Source organism: Piliocolobus tephrosceles, chromosome 15 (assembly GCF_002776525.5).
Source record: "Piliocolobus tephrosceles isolate RC106 chromosome 15, ASM277652v3, whole genome shotgun sequence".
Taxonomy (NCBI): Eukaryota; Metazoa; Chordata; class Mammalia; order Primates; family Cercopithecidae; genus Piliocolobus; species Piliocolobus tephrosceles.
The window spans coordinates 75173116-75188275 of NC_045448.1; the positions used below are offsets into that span (position 1 = coordinate 75173116).

General features: G+C 42.9%; 1 protein-coding gene across 2 annotated transcripts in view; it reads right to left on the reverse strand.

The window, feature by feature from the left end:
* Positions 1-15160, reverse strand: part of M1AP (meiosis 1 associated protein) — a 96795-nt gene that overhangs the window by 14546 nt on the left and 67089 nt on the right. For both annotated transcript variants that reach the window (XM_023188046.2, XM_023188047.3), the window contains 3 exons: positions 10062-10235; positions 4576-4738; positions 3545-3686 (listed from right to left, as the gene is read on the reverse strand). In XM_023188046.2, coding sequence (XP_023043814.2) covers positions 3545-3686; positions 4576-4738; positions 10062-10235 — 479 coding nt within the window. The remainder of the gene's footprint in view (positions 1-3544; positions 3687-4575; positions 4739-10061; positions 10236-15160) is intronic.

The window sequence follows — 15160 nt, forward strand, 5'->3', positions numbered from 1 at the left end:
GCATAGGGTGTAAGCGAAGGGAGAATTAGCTTCAGTGTTATAGTCTGTATTTATCTGGCTACATCCAGAGTAGGGAGTTTAGCAAATAAGTTAAAAACATGGGCTTTGTAGTCAACAGAACTATGTTCAAATTCTTTTTAAATTTTCTTTTCTTTTCCCCCTCAGACAGGGTCTCCCTCTGTCACCCAGAGTGCAGTGGTGCAATCATGGGTCACTGCAGCCTTGAACTCCTGCGCTCAGGCGAGACTTCCACCTCAGACTCCCGAGTAGCTGGAACTACAGGCATGAGTCACTGCTCCTGGCTAATTTCTTAATTTTTAATAGAGACAGGGTCTCACTCTGTTTCTCAGGCTAGTCTTGAATTCCTGGGCACAAGTTATCCTTCTGCCTTGGCCTCCTAAAGTGTTGGGATTACACGTATGAGCTTGGTCCTCAAATTCTGACAACACTATTTTGGCAGCTGTGTGACCTTTGGTAACTCACTTGGTCTTTTTAGGCCTCAGCCTCCTCCATCTGCAAAAGTTGGGATAACGATCCCTACTTCACAGAGTATTGTGAGGATTAAATGAGGTAAAGAATGCAAAACACCTGGTTAAGTGACTACCACTTAGTAAATGCTCCAAAATATGGGTATCTACTAGTGACAGGTCAACTACATCCCTGTCCTTTTCCATGACAGAAGACTAATAAAGAGGTCTCAGCCGGGCACGGTGGCTCACGCCTGTAATCCCAGCACTTTGGGAGGCCAAGGCGGGCAGATCCTGAAGTCAGGAGATTGAGACCATCCTGGCTAACACGGTGAAACCCTGTCTGTACTAAAAATACAAAAAATTAGCCGAGTGTGGTGGCAGGCGCCCACCACAGGAGTCCCAGCTACTCAGGAGGCTGAGGCAGGAGAATGGCGTGAACTGGGGAGGAGGAGCTTGCAGTGAGCCGAGATCACGCCACTGCACTCCAGCCTGGGCAACAGAGCGAGACTCCGTCCCCTCAAAAAAAAAAAAAAAGAAGAGGTCTCTTCATCCCTACAACAGTGCTTGGCACACAGTGGTCAGTAAATATTTGATAAATAGATAGACAGATAAATACAGATCCTCAGACCCTGAGTTTAGTGGCAGGGAGACTCTAATCTTGTGTAGGTAAGCCAGGATGGAAGGGAATACTTTTTCCCATCCTTATTATTACTTTTTTTTTTTTTTTTTTTGAGACACAGTTTCACACTGTTGCCCAGGCTGGAGTGCAGTGGCACAATCTCGGCTCACTGCAACCTCTGCCTCCCAGGTTCAAGCGATTCTCCTGCCTCAGCCTCCCAAGTAGCAAGGATTACAGGTGCCTGCCACCATGCCCAGCTACTTTTTTATTTTATTTTATTTTTAGTAGAGATGGGGTTTTGTTATGTTGGCCAGGCTGGTCTCGAACGCCTGACTTTGTGATCCACCCACCTCGGCCTCCCAAAGTGCTGGGATTATAGGCATGAGCCACCATGCCCGGCCTATTGTAACTATTTTTTGAGACAGGGTCTTGCTCTGTCACCCAGGCTGGAGTACAGTGGTGCGATATTGGCTCACTGCAACTTCCGCCTCCTGGGTTCAAGTGATTCTTATGTCCCAGCCTCCCGAGTAGCTGGGATTACAGGGGCGTGCCATTATGCCTGGCTAATTTTTGTATTTTTAGTAGCGATGGGATTTCACCATGTTGGCCAGGCTGGTCTTGAACTCCTGGCTTCAAGTGATCCACCTGCCTTGGACTCCCAAAATGCTGAGATTACAGGCATGAGTCACTACACCAGGTTATAGTTCCTATAACTTTCCCCCTACTTAGGACATTTGAGTTGTTTCCAATTTTTCACCATTGTAAATAACACTGAGATGAACATGCTGGTACATATATCTTTGCTCCCTTTCCTGACTGTTTTCTTGGGCTACATTCCCAGCAAAAGGAAAGGGTATCATTTTCCAGAAAATTTACACCCTCTCTAGCAGTGTATTAAAATGTCAATGTATGTTTAAAATATCAAATACTGTAAGAATGTATTAAAGCCACCTGGGAGAAATTCTTCCCAAGTGATGTATCATCTCAGATTCTGAGGAACTGGGTGGAGTAAATAGTAAACTGAGCTGTCGGGCACTAACAGTTACAACGGCTCCGTTGTCTCTGCTCTGCAAAGACAGGAGATGGGTGTTCTTCAGACAGGAAACAGGAACTCAGTGGGTGGACCTAAAAGGGAGTGTGGGCTTTGAAACAGGAAAAAAAGAAGTCTGCTTCTGATAGTGAAAGAGATGCATTGCTGTGCAGTCCTCATCATCCTACTAGGTCAAACCTTCATTCTATATCTGTCTTTGCATTCTATTTGCAGTTGTTTTAATTTTGCTAAGTGTTGTGTTAGTTTCATGTGACTGCTTTTATTTTTTCCATTTCAGGGAATGACATCCATCTAGTTCAAGTCAGAAACCGGGCAGTTATTTGATACTTCCTGTTTCTCACTCCCTATATCCAATCTCTCAACCAAGTTCTGACAATCCTGTCTCTGAAATATTTCTACACCTGGTCATAGCCAAAAGGCCAAGAAACAATTCTAAAATGTTTCTCTAATTGGTTTGCTCATCCTATCTTGACTTGCAATGTTCTAGTCCGAACCACCACTGTCTCTTGCCTAGTCTACTGCAGTACCCTCCTATCTCATTTTCATGTTTCCATTTTTGCTTCTGCAAGTTCATTTCCAAATTTCTGCCCAAGTAATATTTTGAAAACTTAAATAGTTATTTCTCATGATTTGTTTCCCTAAGTCCAAATCCTTAATTTGGCCTACAAAGCTTTGCATGATTTGACCCCTGCTCACCTCTCCAACCCTACCTTTTGTCACTCTCTCCCTTCCTCCCTGTTTCAGTCACAACGGCTTTTCTGTTCTTGATTTTTCTCTCAGCTCTTTCCAGCCTTAGGGTCTTTGCACATGCCTTTCCCTACACCTGGAATGCTCTTCCTGCCACCCTTCACCTGGTTAATTCTCACTTATCTTGTATGTCTTAGTTTAAATGTCACTTTTATAGACAGGCTTTCTTATAGCAGCCTCTTCTTTTCCTTTATAAACTTCTCATAATTAAGAATATATACATTTCTGTTTCTTCCATTGGAGAGTGGGTTTCTTGAGGTCATAGGTAATGTCTTTTAGGTCACTACAGAATACATATCTAGGGCTTGACACAATGTCTGGCACAGACTAAGTGCTTTTCATTTAAATGAACCATAATGTCTATCACAGTGTTAGGAAGGAAGTAGGTTTTAAAATACAGGTACTGTATTTTAAAATTCCCTGTTGCCATTTAAATGTTAAGCTTACAAATAGGGGATTTTCAAGTTTAGTGTTGTATAACATGAAACCAACAAAAGGCAAGTCATATTTACTCCAAATTTCAGAGTATATCCAGTTTTTTCTGTCTTCTTGAGGGTTGAGGCAGATTTAGGATTGGGAAGAGTTAGTGAGGTGCTTTTCTGTGGTTGGTACTTTAAAAATGATTCTTCTTTTTCACTTGGGGACATGGGTACTCACCAGCAGGCTGTGACACAAAGCATGGAAATGTTGCTGATTTGTCTCCAGCTCATCCCAGTCCAGCTGCCAACAGCTTGTAGGTCTGAGGATGAACGGGACTCCATATGTCAATGACTCACAGAGCCCGCTAGACTTTAAAGCCCTAGGAAGAGATAATTACAGTGAAAGACTCCTTAGTGATATCTGGAACCTCTACCTAGATCCACTTCAATTCAGCTTAACTCTAAGATGCTACTGTGAAAGCTTTTAAATTAGTGTCTGTGAATTATCCATCTTTGTATGACCAGCATCTAGCATAGTATCTAGCACACAGAAGATCATCAAAGTTCAGGAACCTTTGCATGGGCACAGTGGTAGGAACTGGGAAGAGGTGAAGTGGACTCTGCCATCATTGCTAATTCATTGTGTGTGTGTGTGTGTGTGTGCGCCTTTTTTTTTTGTTCAAGATAAGGGCTTGCTCTGTTACCCAGGCTGGAGTGCAGTGGTCCGATTATAACTCACTGCAGCCTTGAACTCTTGGGCTCAAGCGATCCTCCTGCCTCAGCTTCCCAGAGTAGCTGGGATTACAGGCATGAGCCACCATGCCTGGCCTGCTAATTCTCTTCTACAATTGGTTCTCCTAAAAGAAGAAGGAATTCTAGTAGTTAGAGAAATGGGAGGGGGCAGGGGTAGATCCTATGTACCACTTACTCCTTGAAGGTTGGATCTCTGTCCTGATGCTTAAACAAAGTAGTTATTCAGTAAACATTTACTGAATGGATAAACAGCTTTCTAATGAGTCAAAAGAAAAACAATCCTCATGCAGACCTCAGCGTGTTCCACTGTAGCGCCTCTCCCACCATCTGCACATTTAGCCTCCACATGCTGAGTAGCCTGTCTTTGCTTCCTCATGCCGTAGCTGTAACTGCTACTTTGGAACTGACTCTTGCCTGCCTGATACTTAAGAGATACCATCTATCTCTGGACCTCCTAGTCACAGAACCACTAAGAATAGCATTTGCATGGATTGGGGAGGTTCCCTTGGACCATACTTGATCACTTGGAGCTCGTAATGAGAGGTCGATGACTGGGAAGCCATCTGATAGAGTGTGATGAAGTCTCCTTTGGGGTCATCCATTCTCAAGGAGCCGTCAGCTGTGCCAGGGAGTAGGGATGGGCTGAGCAGTCGCTCTTGGAGATCACATTTCAGACACACTACAATAAAAGCAGCATTGGAGGAAGGACTGTGAGTAATAAGTTACCTTAGGCTATGCCATTAAGAGACAACATCTGCTATCCATTCCATCTCTACCAGGCAAGCAAGGGATAGGAGGAGGCAGGAGAGTGGAAAGAGGAAAGTCTGACTGGTTTGGGAAGGGAAAGCAGGTCTGGAACCTATAGTATCTCTATCGCTCTACACAAGAGTGAACTTATTTTCAAGGGTCTGACATGATTTTTACTTGTTTTACTTCTGAGCTGGCTGAGGAGTTGTCTCATAGTGAGACATCTGGCTTGTGATCCAGTCTGAGGAACATGCATCCTCTGTGGAGGAGGTAGCTAATGCCAAAATATGCAGAGGCCCGTTGGCAATCACAGAAGGAAATCTTGCTTCTGCTGCTTCCTTGTGGCTAAGCTTTGGCAACAGTGCAGGTCAGATGAAGGAAGAGCAGGAAAGCAGAAGTCAGGCAGTCAGATGACTGCTACTGTTTCTCTGTGGGCTCATTCAGGGACATTCCGGGTGGGGGGAAAGGAATAAGTTCCTGAAATAGCTTATTTTTTAATTCCCCCAAGGAAACATGAATTTAGGACTTTCTGGGCCTTGGAGCATCACAGTGGCATCAGACAATTCTGAGGAGTGCTTAGGCTAGGTAGGAGTTACTCATCTCGGTATTATACTCTTCTGTATTAAGCTTCTGCTCCAGTAGGGAACTGCATATGCCATAGTGTATGATGATCTGTTGCACAAGCTTGAATCCTTGATATTACAAAGTTCTTCAATAAAACGTATACCTGGTTCGAATACTGATAATCAACTTGTGAATATACGAATGTTAAGTATTTCTGAGAAGGCTGGTAGTTGATGTTAGTGACTTGTGAAATGACTGTACTAACTGCAACATGAGGTAAAAAAACAACATAGAAAAAAATAGAATGGCAGAACAGATGTCAGATCCAGCTGGCCCTCCTGGGCCCCGTGAATAAGACCTAGACATTAGGTTTTATCACATTAGACATTGTTAATAAGACACTAATTCTGGGTGAGATGGCCCTCAGCCTGACATGTCCCAGAGCACAGGAAGTCAGTAGGAGGGACTTTGCCTAGGACTCCAGCTTCCTCTCATTTCCTCTGTGCCTGACTTCTCCATTTCCAGTCCTGAGGCTTTAGGACTGGATAGCTGTGTTCATCTGGCTGAGGTTTTCAATTCTGGTTGCAGTAAGGATCATCTAGGGCAGCAATCCTCAATCATTTTGCCATTAGTGACTGATTTCATAAAAGACTGGTTTTTCCACGGGGTGGTGGGGGATGGTACTGTTCCACCTCAGATCAGCAGGCATTAGATTCTCATAAGGAGTACACAACCTAGATCCCTTGCATGTGTAGTTCACAATAAGGTTTGGGCTCCTATGAGAATCTAATGATGCAGCTGATCTGACAGGACGCGTAGCTCAGATGGTAATGCTCGTTCACCTGCTGCTCACCTCCTGCTGATCCAGTTCCTAACAGGACACAGGGGTTGGGGACCCCTGATCTAGGAAACCTGAAAAAGATACTGATGTCTGGGCCCTACCCCAGACCAATTGAATCAGGGTCTCCGGGGGTGAAGCCCAGACACTGGTATTTTTTTTTATACTTTAAGTTCTAGGGTACATGTACAAAACGTGCAGATTTGTTACATATGTATATATGTGTCATGTTGGTTTTCTGCACCCATCAACTCATCATTTACATTAGGTATTTCTCCTAATGCTATCCCTCCCCCAACCCCCCACCCAATGGCAGGCCCCAGTGTATGATGTTTCCCGCCCTGAGACACTGGTATTTTTTATAAGTTCCCCATGTGATTCTTATTGCAGCCTGGATTAAGAACTACCCAAACTGTGGTCTCAGCAAAGTGTCCCAAAGCTGGGAAAGCTATTTTAGCAGGGTTTGTATCTAGAAGCAGGTGTGCTTCTCCCACCCAGAGCCCAGATGCAGATGTGGCAGACACGATACCTAAGAACAAGAAAAGAAACTCATGTGTAGCTCACCGTGTGCTCTGTCAGAGGAAGGCCTTTCTAAGGGAAGCACCTAGAGATGGGGTGAAGGGCCCTAGGCAGTCAAAGAAGCAGGTGGCATCAGATAGAGAACCTTGTAAGGAGTCAGAGTGAACATCTGAGACACACAACCCAAAGAGTCTAGAGGAGGAAAACTTGGGGTTTTTGTTTTCTTTCAGTTTTTGTAGTGAGCCATAGTCCAGAAATCTACATGTGTGGCAATACATAAAATTTTTAAAATAATAGTGACAGCATAATCTTTTTTTTTTTTTTTTTTGAGACGGAGTCTCACTCTGTCGCCCAGGCTGGAGTGCAGTGGCCAGATCTCAGTTCACTGCAAGCTCCGCCTCCTGGGTTTACGCCATTCTCCTGCCTCAGCCTCCCGAGTAGCTGGGACTACAGGCGCCCGCCACCTCGCCCGGCTAGTTTTTTGTATTTTTTAGTAGAGACGGGGTTTCACCATATTAGCCAGGATGGTCTCGATCTCCTGACCTCGTGATCCGTCCGTCTCGGCCTCCCAAAGTGCTGGGATTACAGGCTTGAGCCACCGCGCCCGGCCCGCATAATCTTTATTGTGGTTAAAATCTCACATCCACCCTAGAAGAGGCCTAATTTCCCCAGACCTCATTCCAGCTGTGCCTGAACATCTGGATTCCAGTGAAGACCTCCCCAGCAGAAAAGCTGACTGCAGTCTGGATCTAAGTTCCACTCTGCATCCCGCAGACCTACAAATTTCTGAAAAAATGATTATAGATGGAGATAAATATTCTGGCTCTGACCCTGGTGCTGAAAGCTTTGGAAAGAGAGAGGGGAAGCCAGAGAAATTCTGATTAGCACTATCACAAATGCCATGTGATAGTGGAAGAAAGGCTGGTTACAGGAGTTCTTGGCCTCTGAGGGTCCCAGCCCTCCTAATGAAAGAAGTGAATCTCTAGCCCCTTTGTTCAGAATTGCTTAGCATGAGGCAGGTTAATATAGTAGATAAAAGCCCAGGTTCTGGAGGAAGACAAACCTGGATTTATTGACATTGTCTGGGCTGAGAGTGTCAAGTGTACAAAATATAGATTTCTGATCTAAGGGTTAAGAGTGGGCCCTGTTGCCTGACTTCAAATCTTAGCTCTGCTACTAATTTTCTGTGCAGCCCTGGGAAAGTGTGTTTAATTTCTCTAAGTCTCAGTTTTCTCATATGTAAAATGGGGGTAATATTGTATTTAATTGATTCTAAGACACATTTTTTTTCATCTCTATCTGTGTCTTACAATTGCCATTGGCCAGGTAGGCACTCTAAGTCCTTACTTACTACTCTAATCTAAAAGAGCTCTCTCAATGCAGGTAAAATACTACTTCTAAGTGACAAGAAAGAGCTGTGTAATGTTTAATGGGCAATGTCTTCTTTCTTTTTTTAAGAAAACTTTATCATTAGGAAAATTTTTTTAGAGACAGGGTCTCACTCTGTTGCCCAGGCTGAAGTGCTGTGGCTCCATCACGGCTCACTGCAACCTTGAACTCCTAGGTGCAAGTGATCCTCTTGGCTCAGCCTCCTGAGTAGCTGAGACTATAGGTGCATACCACCGTGTCTGGCTAATTTTTTATTTTTATTTTTTGTAGAGACAGATCTATGTTGCACAGGCTGTCATTAATTCCTGGCTTCAGCAGATCCTCCCACCTTTGCCTCCCAGAATGCTGGCATTACAGGAGTGAGCCACTGCACCTAGCCTGTTTTCTTTCTTACTGGTACATAAAATAGTGGTGTATCTTACAATTGATAGCATCTTAGATTCAATGACATATGGTAACAGTACCTGCCTCATTGTGTTACGTGAAGATAAAATGGGATAATGCAAGAAATGAAGTTAATTTAGTGCTTGGCACAGAGGACAGGCTTAATAATGTTAGCTATACACTAGCTTCTGTATAAAGGTGCTAGCTGCCTTAAATAGGGAAAACAGATAAGTGAATTCCAGAGGATAGGACAGGGAGAAATTGGTACTATCAGCCTTGGACAAAAGGGGTGGAAAGGAGGTTCTGGGAAGAATATTTTACACAAAGAAAAGACAGATTAAAATCAAGTTAAGTTGGCAAAGGCATCCTGGGCACTAGGTTGAAATGGGGGAGAGAGGAAAAGACTTGACGGCCATTCTTAGACAGAAAGGGTCTTGGGAAACCTTAATCCTGTGTAGTAACACTTCCAAAAAGCCCTTCTTTGTCCTAAAGAAACAATGGTCATAAAGAATTCTATTACAGCTGAAGAAAAGGAACATATATAAAAACTCAAATAGACTGCCATTGGCCAAGAAACAGCTCTCAAAGGAGGCAGTAACCCTAGTGAATCGTGTCAAAGCTTAGGAGAAGGGCTTTGGTAAACATCATGTTCAATCCATTCTTCAACCCTCAATGATCTCTGTAGCCATTACCAGTATTCTGTTCAATGAGAAAGATAGGTACAACTCCCAGCCCTAAAGAAGATATACTTTGGTCATTTCTCTTTGGAGCTGGTCCCTGAGGACTCAGCTTTCCCAAACCTCAGTGTGGCTGATTAGACTGATAGATGGGCCCATCCATCTGCAGGCCCAGCCGCCCCAGGTCCTGCCTGAGCCAGCCTTCCGAGGAGATGGGAGAATGGAAATGGCCTTATTCCTGCCATCTAGTGGGACCTGGAATGAAGTATAATTGCCAGGCAGAACAGTATCTATTATCCAGGATCTTTCTGGCATGCCCAGAACACTGGATTGATTTCTTGGTTGCAGTAATTGCCTGAACTGCTTTGTGAACATGGTCTTGAGCACTGGTTGTCCTCCCTGGGGCGTATCTCTATAGGTTCTTTAGTTTTCCCCCATTAGCAAATGCCTCCCCAGTGAGAAGATCTTTATTTAACCTTGGTTCTCTTCCTCTTGCCACAGGCCACATTGATATTGCTGAGGTAGCAGCATGCTCCAAATTATAATGTCAATTATATTTACCATGTTAAACATAAGAATATTGAGAAATGTGATCCACTGTGTTCTTACGTAGTCTAGCCAATTCTCTGTCATTGAGGTGTCTCAGACTTTGCCCCTAAACTAACTGGCCCTTGCTGGTTGGGCTTAATTAAGTTCAGCTTTCTAACTGTGATTGCTTCTTAGAACTTCTCTTCTTATTCCTCATGCTTATACTGGACAGCCTCATCCAATCCTTTTCCAGTCCCTAAACCTCAACAATGCTTTATTCCACTGACTCACCAATCTAGAGTCCTGATCCCAGATAAGAATAATCATAGCCTAAATATCTTTTGGGGGTTATGTACTTGGATTATCTCTGGGTCTGGAAATGTTGCTGAAACACTGTGAAGAAAGAAGAAGATGGATTTGTTCTTGGTCTGTTCCACTGTTATGTAGCCAGGCTTTGAAGAAAATCTCCATGCTGACAATATCATTGTCTATAGTCTGAAGGTCAATGTCAGTTCCCAGAATAGAACTCTCTGCAAAAGAAAGGGAAATAAAGTATTCACTTAGATTGTAAATTTTGAGTAATATAAAATTTTAAATACATCCATCTTTTCTTTTTTGAGACGGGGTCTCATTATGTCACCCAGGCTAGAGGCCAGTGGCTGTTCACACGTGCAGTCATTGCTCACTGCAGCCTCCAAATGCTTGAGCTCTAGCAATCCTCCTGCCTCAGCCTCCTGAGTAGCTGGGACTACAAGCACTCACCACCAGGACTGACTAATTTTTTTAAAAACTATTTTTTAGAGATGAGGTCTCACTATGTTGCTCAGGCTGGTCTCTAACTCTTGGCCTCAAAGCAATCTTCTTGTCTCAGCCTCCCAAGTAGCTGGGATTAGCTGGGATTATAGGCACTTGTCACTGGCTCGGCTTCCATATCCATTTTTTGATCTATTGACTGTACGTCTAGACATCTAGCCTAGAGACATTCTTGTGTAGTACACAAAGAGACATATGCAAAGATGTTTGGTATAGCATTGCTGTAATAACAACCAAAACCCCAAACAGGAAGCAACTCAAATCCCCTCAATAGGGAAATATTTAAATTATACACACTGAAACTATGTAGTATTATGCGTTTGTTAACAAAGCTAAATGTACTGACATGAAAAACTAGGAGATAGTAAGTAAATAAAGGAAGTTGTAGAACAGATATAACATGATCCCATTTATATAAAAATAAAACTATCTACATATAAATACATATATATGTAAATGCATTTTACAAAGCTCTGGAAGGCTATCATCAAATTGTTAACAGTGGACAGGAAGTAGAAATAGGGCAGAGTTCTGAGATACTTTCCCTTTTTACTATTCATACTTCTGTACTGTTTTAATTTTATTGGCATCGTGCATTTCTTGTGTTAAAAAAACAATTCTAGGTCAGTCACGGCGGCTCACATCTGTAATCCCAGCATTTTGGGAGGCCAAGGCGGCAGATCACTTGAACTCAGGAGTTTGAGACCAGCCTGGCCAACACGGTGAAATCCCGTCTCCACTAAAAATACAAAAATTAGCCAGGTGTGGTGGTGGGCACCTGTAATCCCAGCTATGTGGAAGGCTGAGGCACGAGAATTGCTTGAACCTGGGAGGCAGAGGCTACAGTGAACCAAGATCGGGCCACTGCACTCCAGCCTGGGTGACTCTATCTCAAAAGAAAAAAAATAATAATAATAAATAAAATAAATAAAAAATAAAACAAGGGAGAAAGAAATTCACTATGAAAGCAAACAACCCCAAAATATTCTAGAATATAAAAACAACCAAAAATTATACAGCAATGCAAATTAAATATTTAGTTTAACAAAGGGGACTTCAGCTTCATGCTGTTGTTTTATAGTGAAAATGTGTTCTGTTACTACTTGTTATAAAAAATGAATTTAAAAAAACTAAAAGAAAAAAAGATGAATTTTTGGGCATCCCCTTATAGTAGAGAACCAAGCCTGGAGCATCAGTCATTGGCATACTGTATCTCACCCGTGTGGTTAATAGCAAAGAGAATGGGGAGGGTCTAGTGGAGTGTGATTTAATTCCAAATCTGAATGAATGGAGCTGGGTAGGAGGAGTAATGAGGCTTTGCTGGTGTACTTCCAGCTTCAGGCAACACTAGCTAAGGAACTAGGGTCTGGGTCTGCAGGTAAAGGTCATCAGTGAAAGCCAAATATGAGGTGGTGGAAGAAGCACAGAGCAAATAATGGAAGAGCTAGAAAGGAGCTGAGGGGGAACCCTACTTTCCTTGCTTCGTCAGGAGGGATCTCTGAAATACTTTTACAAAGGGCCTAAGAAAAGCCAGTTGCTCCAATGAATTAGCTTCTGTGTATGACTCACAGACCCCAGAGAGAAGGCTGGATTATTTCTAGAACGACATTCCTGAGGACAAGTTTGCAGAGGTGGCAGACTTTCCACAGGGAACAAAGGGGCTTCAGTCCAACATACTTGTTCCAACACAGGGGAACTGTGGTGAAAAATGACTTCATGTCATATTTAACAACTTATCCTGCAGCTGAAAAGGGGCACGAAATGCATTTCTCTATGACCAGAATGACGAAAACTCTGCCATCTTCCATGAATAGTTACGAAGATTCATTAGTTAACTAGTCAGTTATTTCATTTATTCCATCAGCTATAACTGACATTCTGTGCCCTTAAGGAGTTTATAAAGCAACATGAATCTTGACCATTTTTCCCCAAATTCTCACCTGCCTCATTATGTTTTAGGGTACTACCGTGATATATATAAAGTCATTGTCAAAAAAACACTCCTTGTAAGTAAAGAGAAATGTCTTTTAAAAAAATAATGTGAATTTTATTTTGTCACAGGCAAAACAAGAAGTAATTTAATTTTTCTAAGCCTGAAGCCTGTGCTTTGCTTTGAGTAACAAGTATGAAAATGACTGAGCAGCTTCTCCACAGTGAGGCAGAACAGTTCTTAAAGCATAAAGTGGCAGCTACTAAAGCAATGCAATTGACGCCAGGCATGGTGGCTCACGCCTGTAGTCCCAGCTACTTAGAGGTCTGAGGCAGGAGGATAGCTTGAGCCCAAAAGTTCAAGACCCACCTGGGCAACATAGTGAGACACTGTCTCAGTTGCAAAACAAAAACAAAAACAAAACAAAACAAAACCAAAACCAAAACCAAAACCAAAACCAGAATTGAGCAAAGGAGCTAAAAAGTAGAGAAGATAAAATTGCTTAGAGTTGAAATGACAGAATTTTGGGGAAAAGAAGTGTTTCTTTTCTTCCCCCCAGGGAAAGCGTGGATGATTAGATACTCCTACCACAGACAATGTGAGGGAACAATGCCGAGCCATCTCCCATCAAGAATCTGGAAGTAAGGAAAATAAAGATTTCCTCAGAGAGTTAAACTATAAAATCAACCAGAATGGTGAGGCCAATGAAAAAGTTACCCTAAGAAGGGAGAATGGCTTATTGTCCAGGGCAAGATTTGACTGTAGCCATATTGATTTACTGATGTTATGGACGTGTGTGTGTGTGTGTGTGTGTGTGTGAGTGTGTGTGTGTGTGTGTGTGTGTGTGTTTTGAGATAGGGTCTCACTCTGTCACCCATGTTGGAGTGTAGTGGTGTGATCTCAGCTCTCTGCAACCTCCACCTCTTGGGCTCAAGTGATTCTCCTGCCTCAGCATCCCAAGTAGCTGGGAATACAGGTGCGAGCCACCACATCGGGCTAATTTTTGTATTTTTTGTAGAGATGGGGTTTTACCGTGTTGCTCAGGGTGGTCTCAAACTCCTGAGCTCAAGAAATCCATCTGCCTCAACATCCCAAAATGCTAGGATTGCAGGTGTGAGCCACCCTGCCCAACCTATATTGGCATATCTAAAGAATGAATGCATCTATTGGAAGAGGAGAGGGTTGGCCAAAAATGCAGAGAACGGGAACAACAGGGATGTGTGCTGGCAGTACCCACCTGAGTGCAGCTCAGAGAAGGCCTGCGGACTCAGTGATGTGTCCCAGTGGCAGAGATGTGTTTTTCAAGTCTCCGCTCTTTTTTGTGATTATGGTTATGCTTCTCCCTCTAAAACATTCTGGCTTATCCTTTAGTCTTGAGCTTAGGAAGGTGTGTGTCTTTAAAAGAGTGCTGGCAAAATTAACTTTCTGATCCTACAGAGCTAAACAACCAGGCTTGAAGCACAGCCTCTCTATGAAGGAAAATGTCATGTGGTTAGGTCCTCCTGGCAGCCAGCCAGGCAGCAGTCTTCCCTGCTGTCACCCATTAATGTTCTGACATTCCTTTCTAAGTCCTTAACCTACATGTTCTTGGAAGAGCCACGGAGCAGAACTGCTTTCTTGAAAAAGTTCTCATATAATCTCGATAGAGGTGCTGTGTCTCAGGTTTGAGTTTTCAGTTCTGCAGTTTCAGAAGGGATTGAACACTCTCTTGGGGACAGACTTACATTTCCAAACTAGAGACTTAATGTGTAAACCAGAACGTTTTAGAGGCTAAACTTCTTTTCCATTTTCTTTGTCACTGGTCTAGGCATTCATTTCCTTGTGCCTGGCACAAGGAAATGGCAGTAGCTTCTTAACTGTCCTAGCAAACTCCATTTCTTTCCTTCCATTACTTATTATTACTACTACCAGTTACTTTTTCTGAAACATGGTTTCATCAGATCCCTCCTTTGCTCAAGAGCACACACTGCCTTCTTGTTGTCACTCACTCATCCTGTATCACTTGGTACTACTCATGATTCTACATGTACCTTACTCTTTCCTTCCTCTGTGATGGCTCAGACTATTTCCTCCTCATCACTACCTGTTGAGATATTGGCATCCTTGAAGACCAAGTTCAAATGTCACCTCCTTCATGAAGTCTGCCATTATTGTATTCCCTCCATTATTATAGCCCCACAGCTTTTGGTTTACATTTGTAATATAGTTCATATTACATTTTACCTTGGTACTACTGTTATTTGGGAATACGTTTGATCTCTCCCATCTAAATGTGAATTAAAAGGTAGAAATTGTTTCTTTTCACTTTTATCCTCCCTATCAGTGCCTTGCATAGAGCTGAAGTTTAGCAAATGCCTGAGTTGAACAGTGGCTCCCTCCTCCTCAGCTCTCATTACTTTTTCCTGTAACTCTTGAGCTTCGTCTAAGTTAGTCTCCTTGCCACATGACTTCCTTCCTTCCTTAGTGCTTTCATTACTGTCAGCCCATGGCCTGCACCTCTTCCAGAATTCAACTCTTTGTCCAAGAAGTTATGCTTAACTATATCCTCCCTTATCTAGCTTTAATTGCCATCCCTGGGTATCTGTGGGCTTCATTTGGGCAATATTAATCACACTGCTGATTTTTTTTTTTTAAAGGATTTTCTTCTCTTTTCCTGAGTTTATGAAAGGCTTGAGGGAAAGATCAGGGTTTGACGTGAGGCTTAAAAGTTGT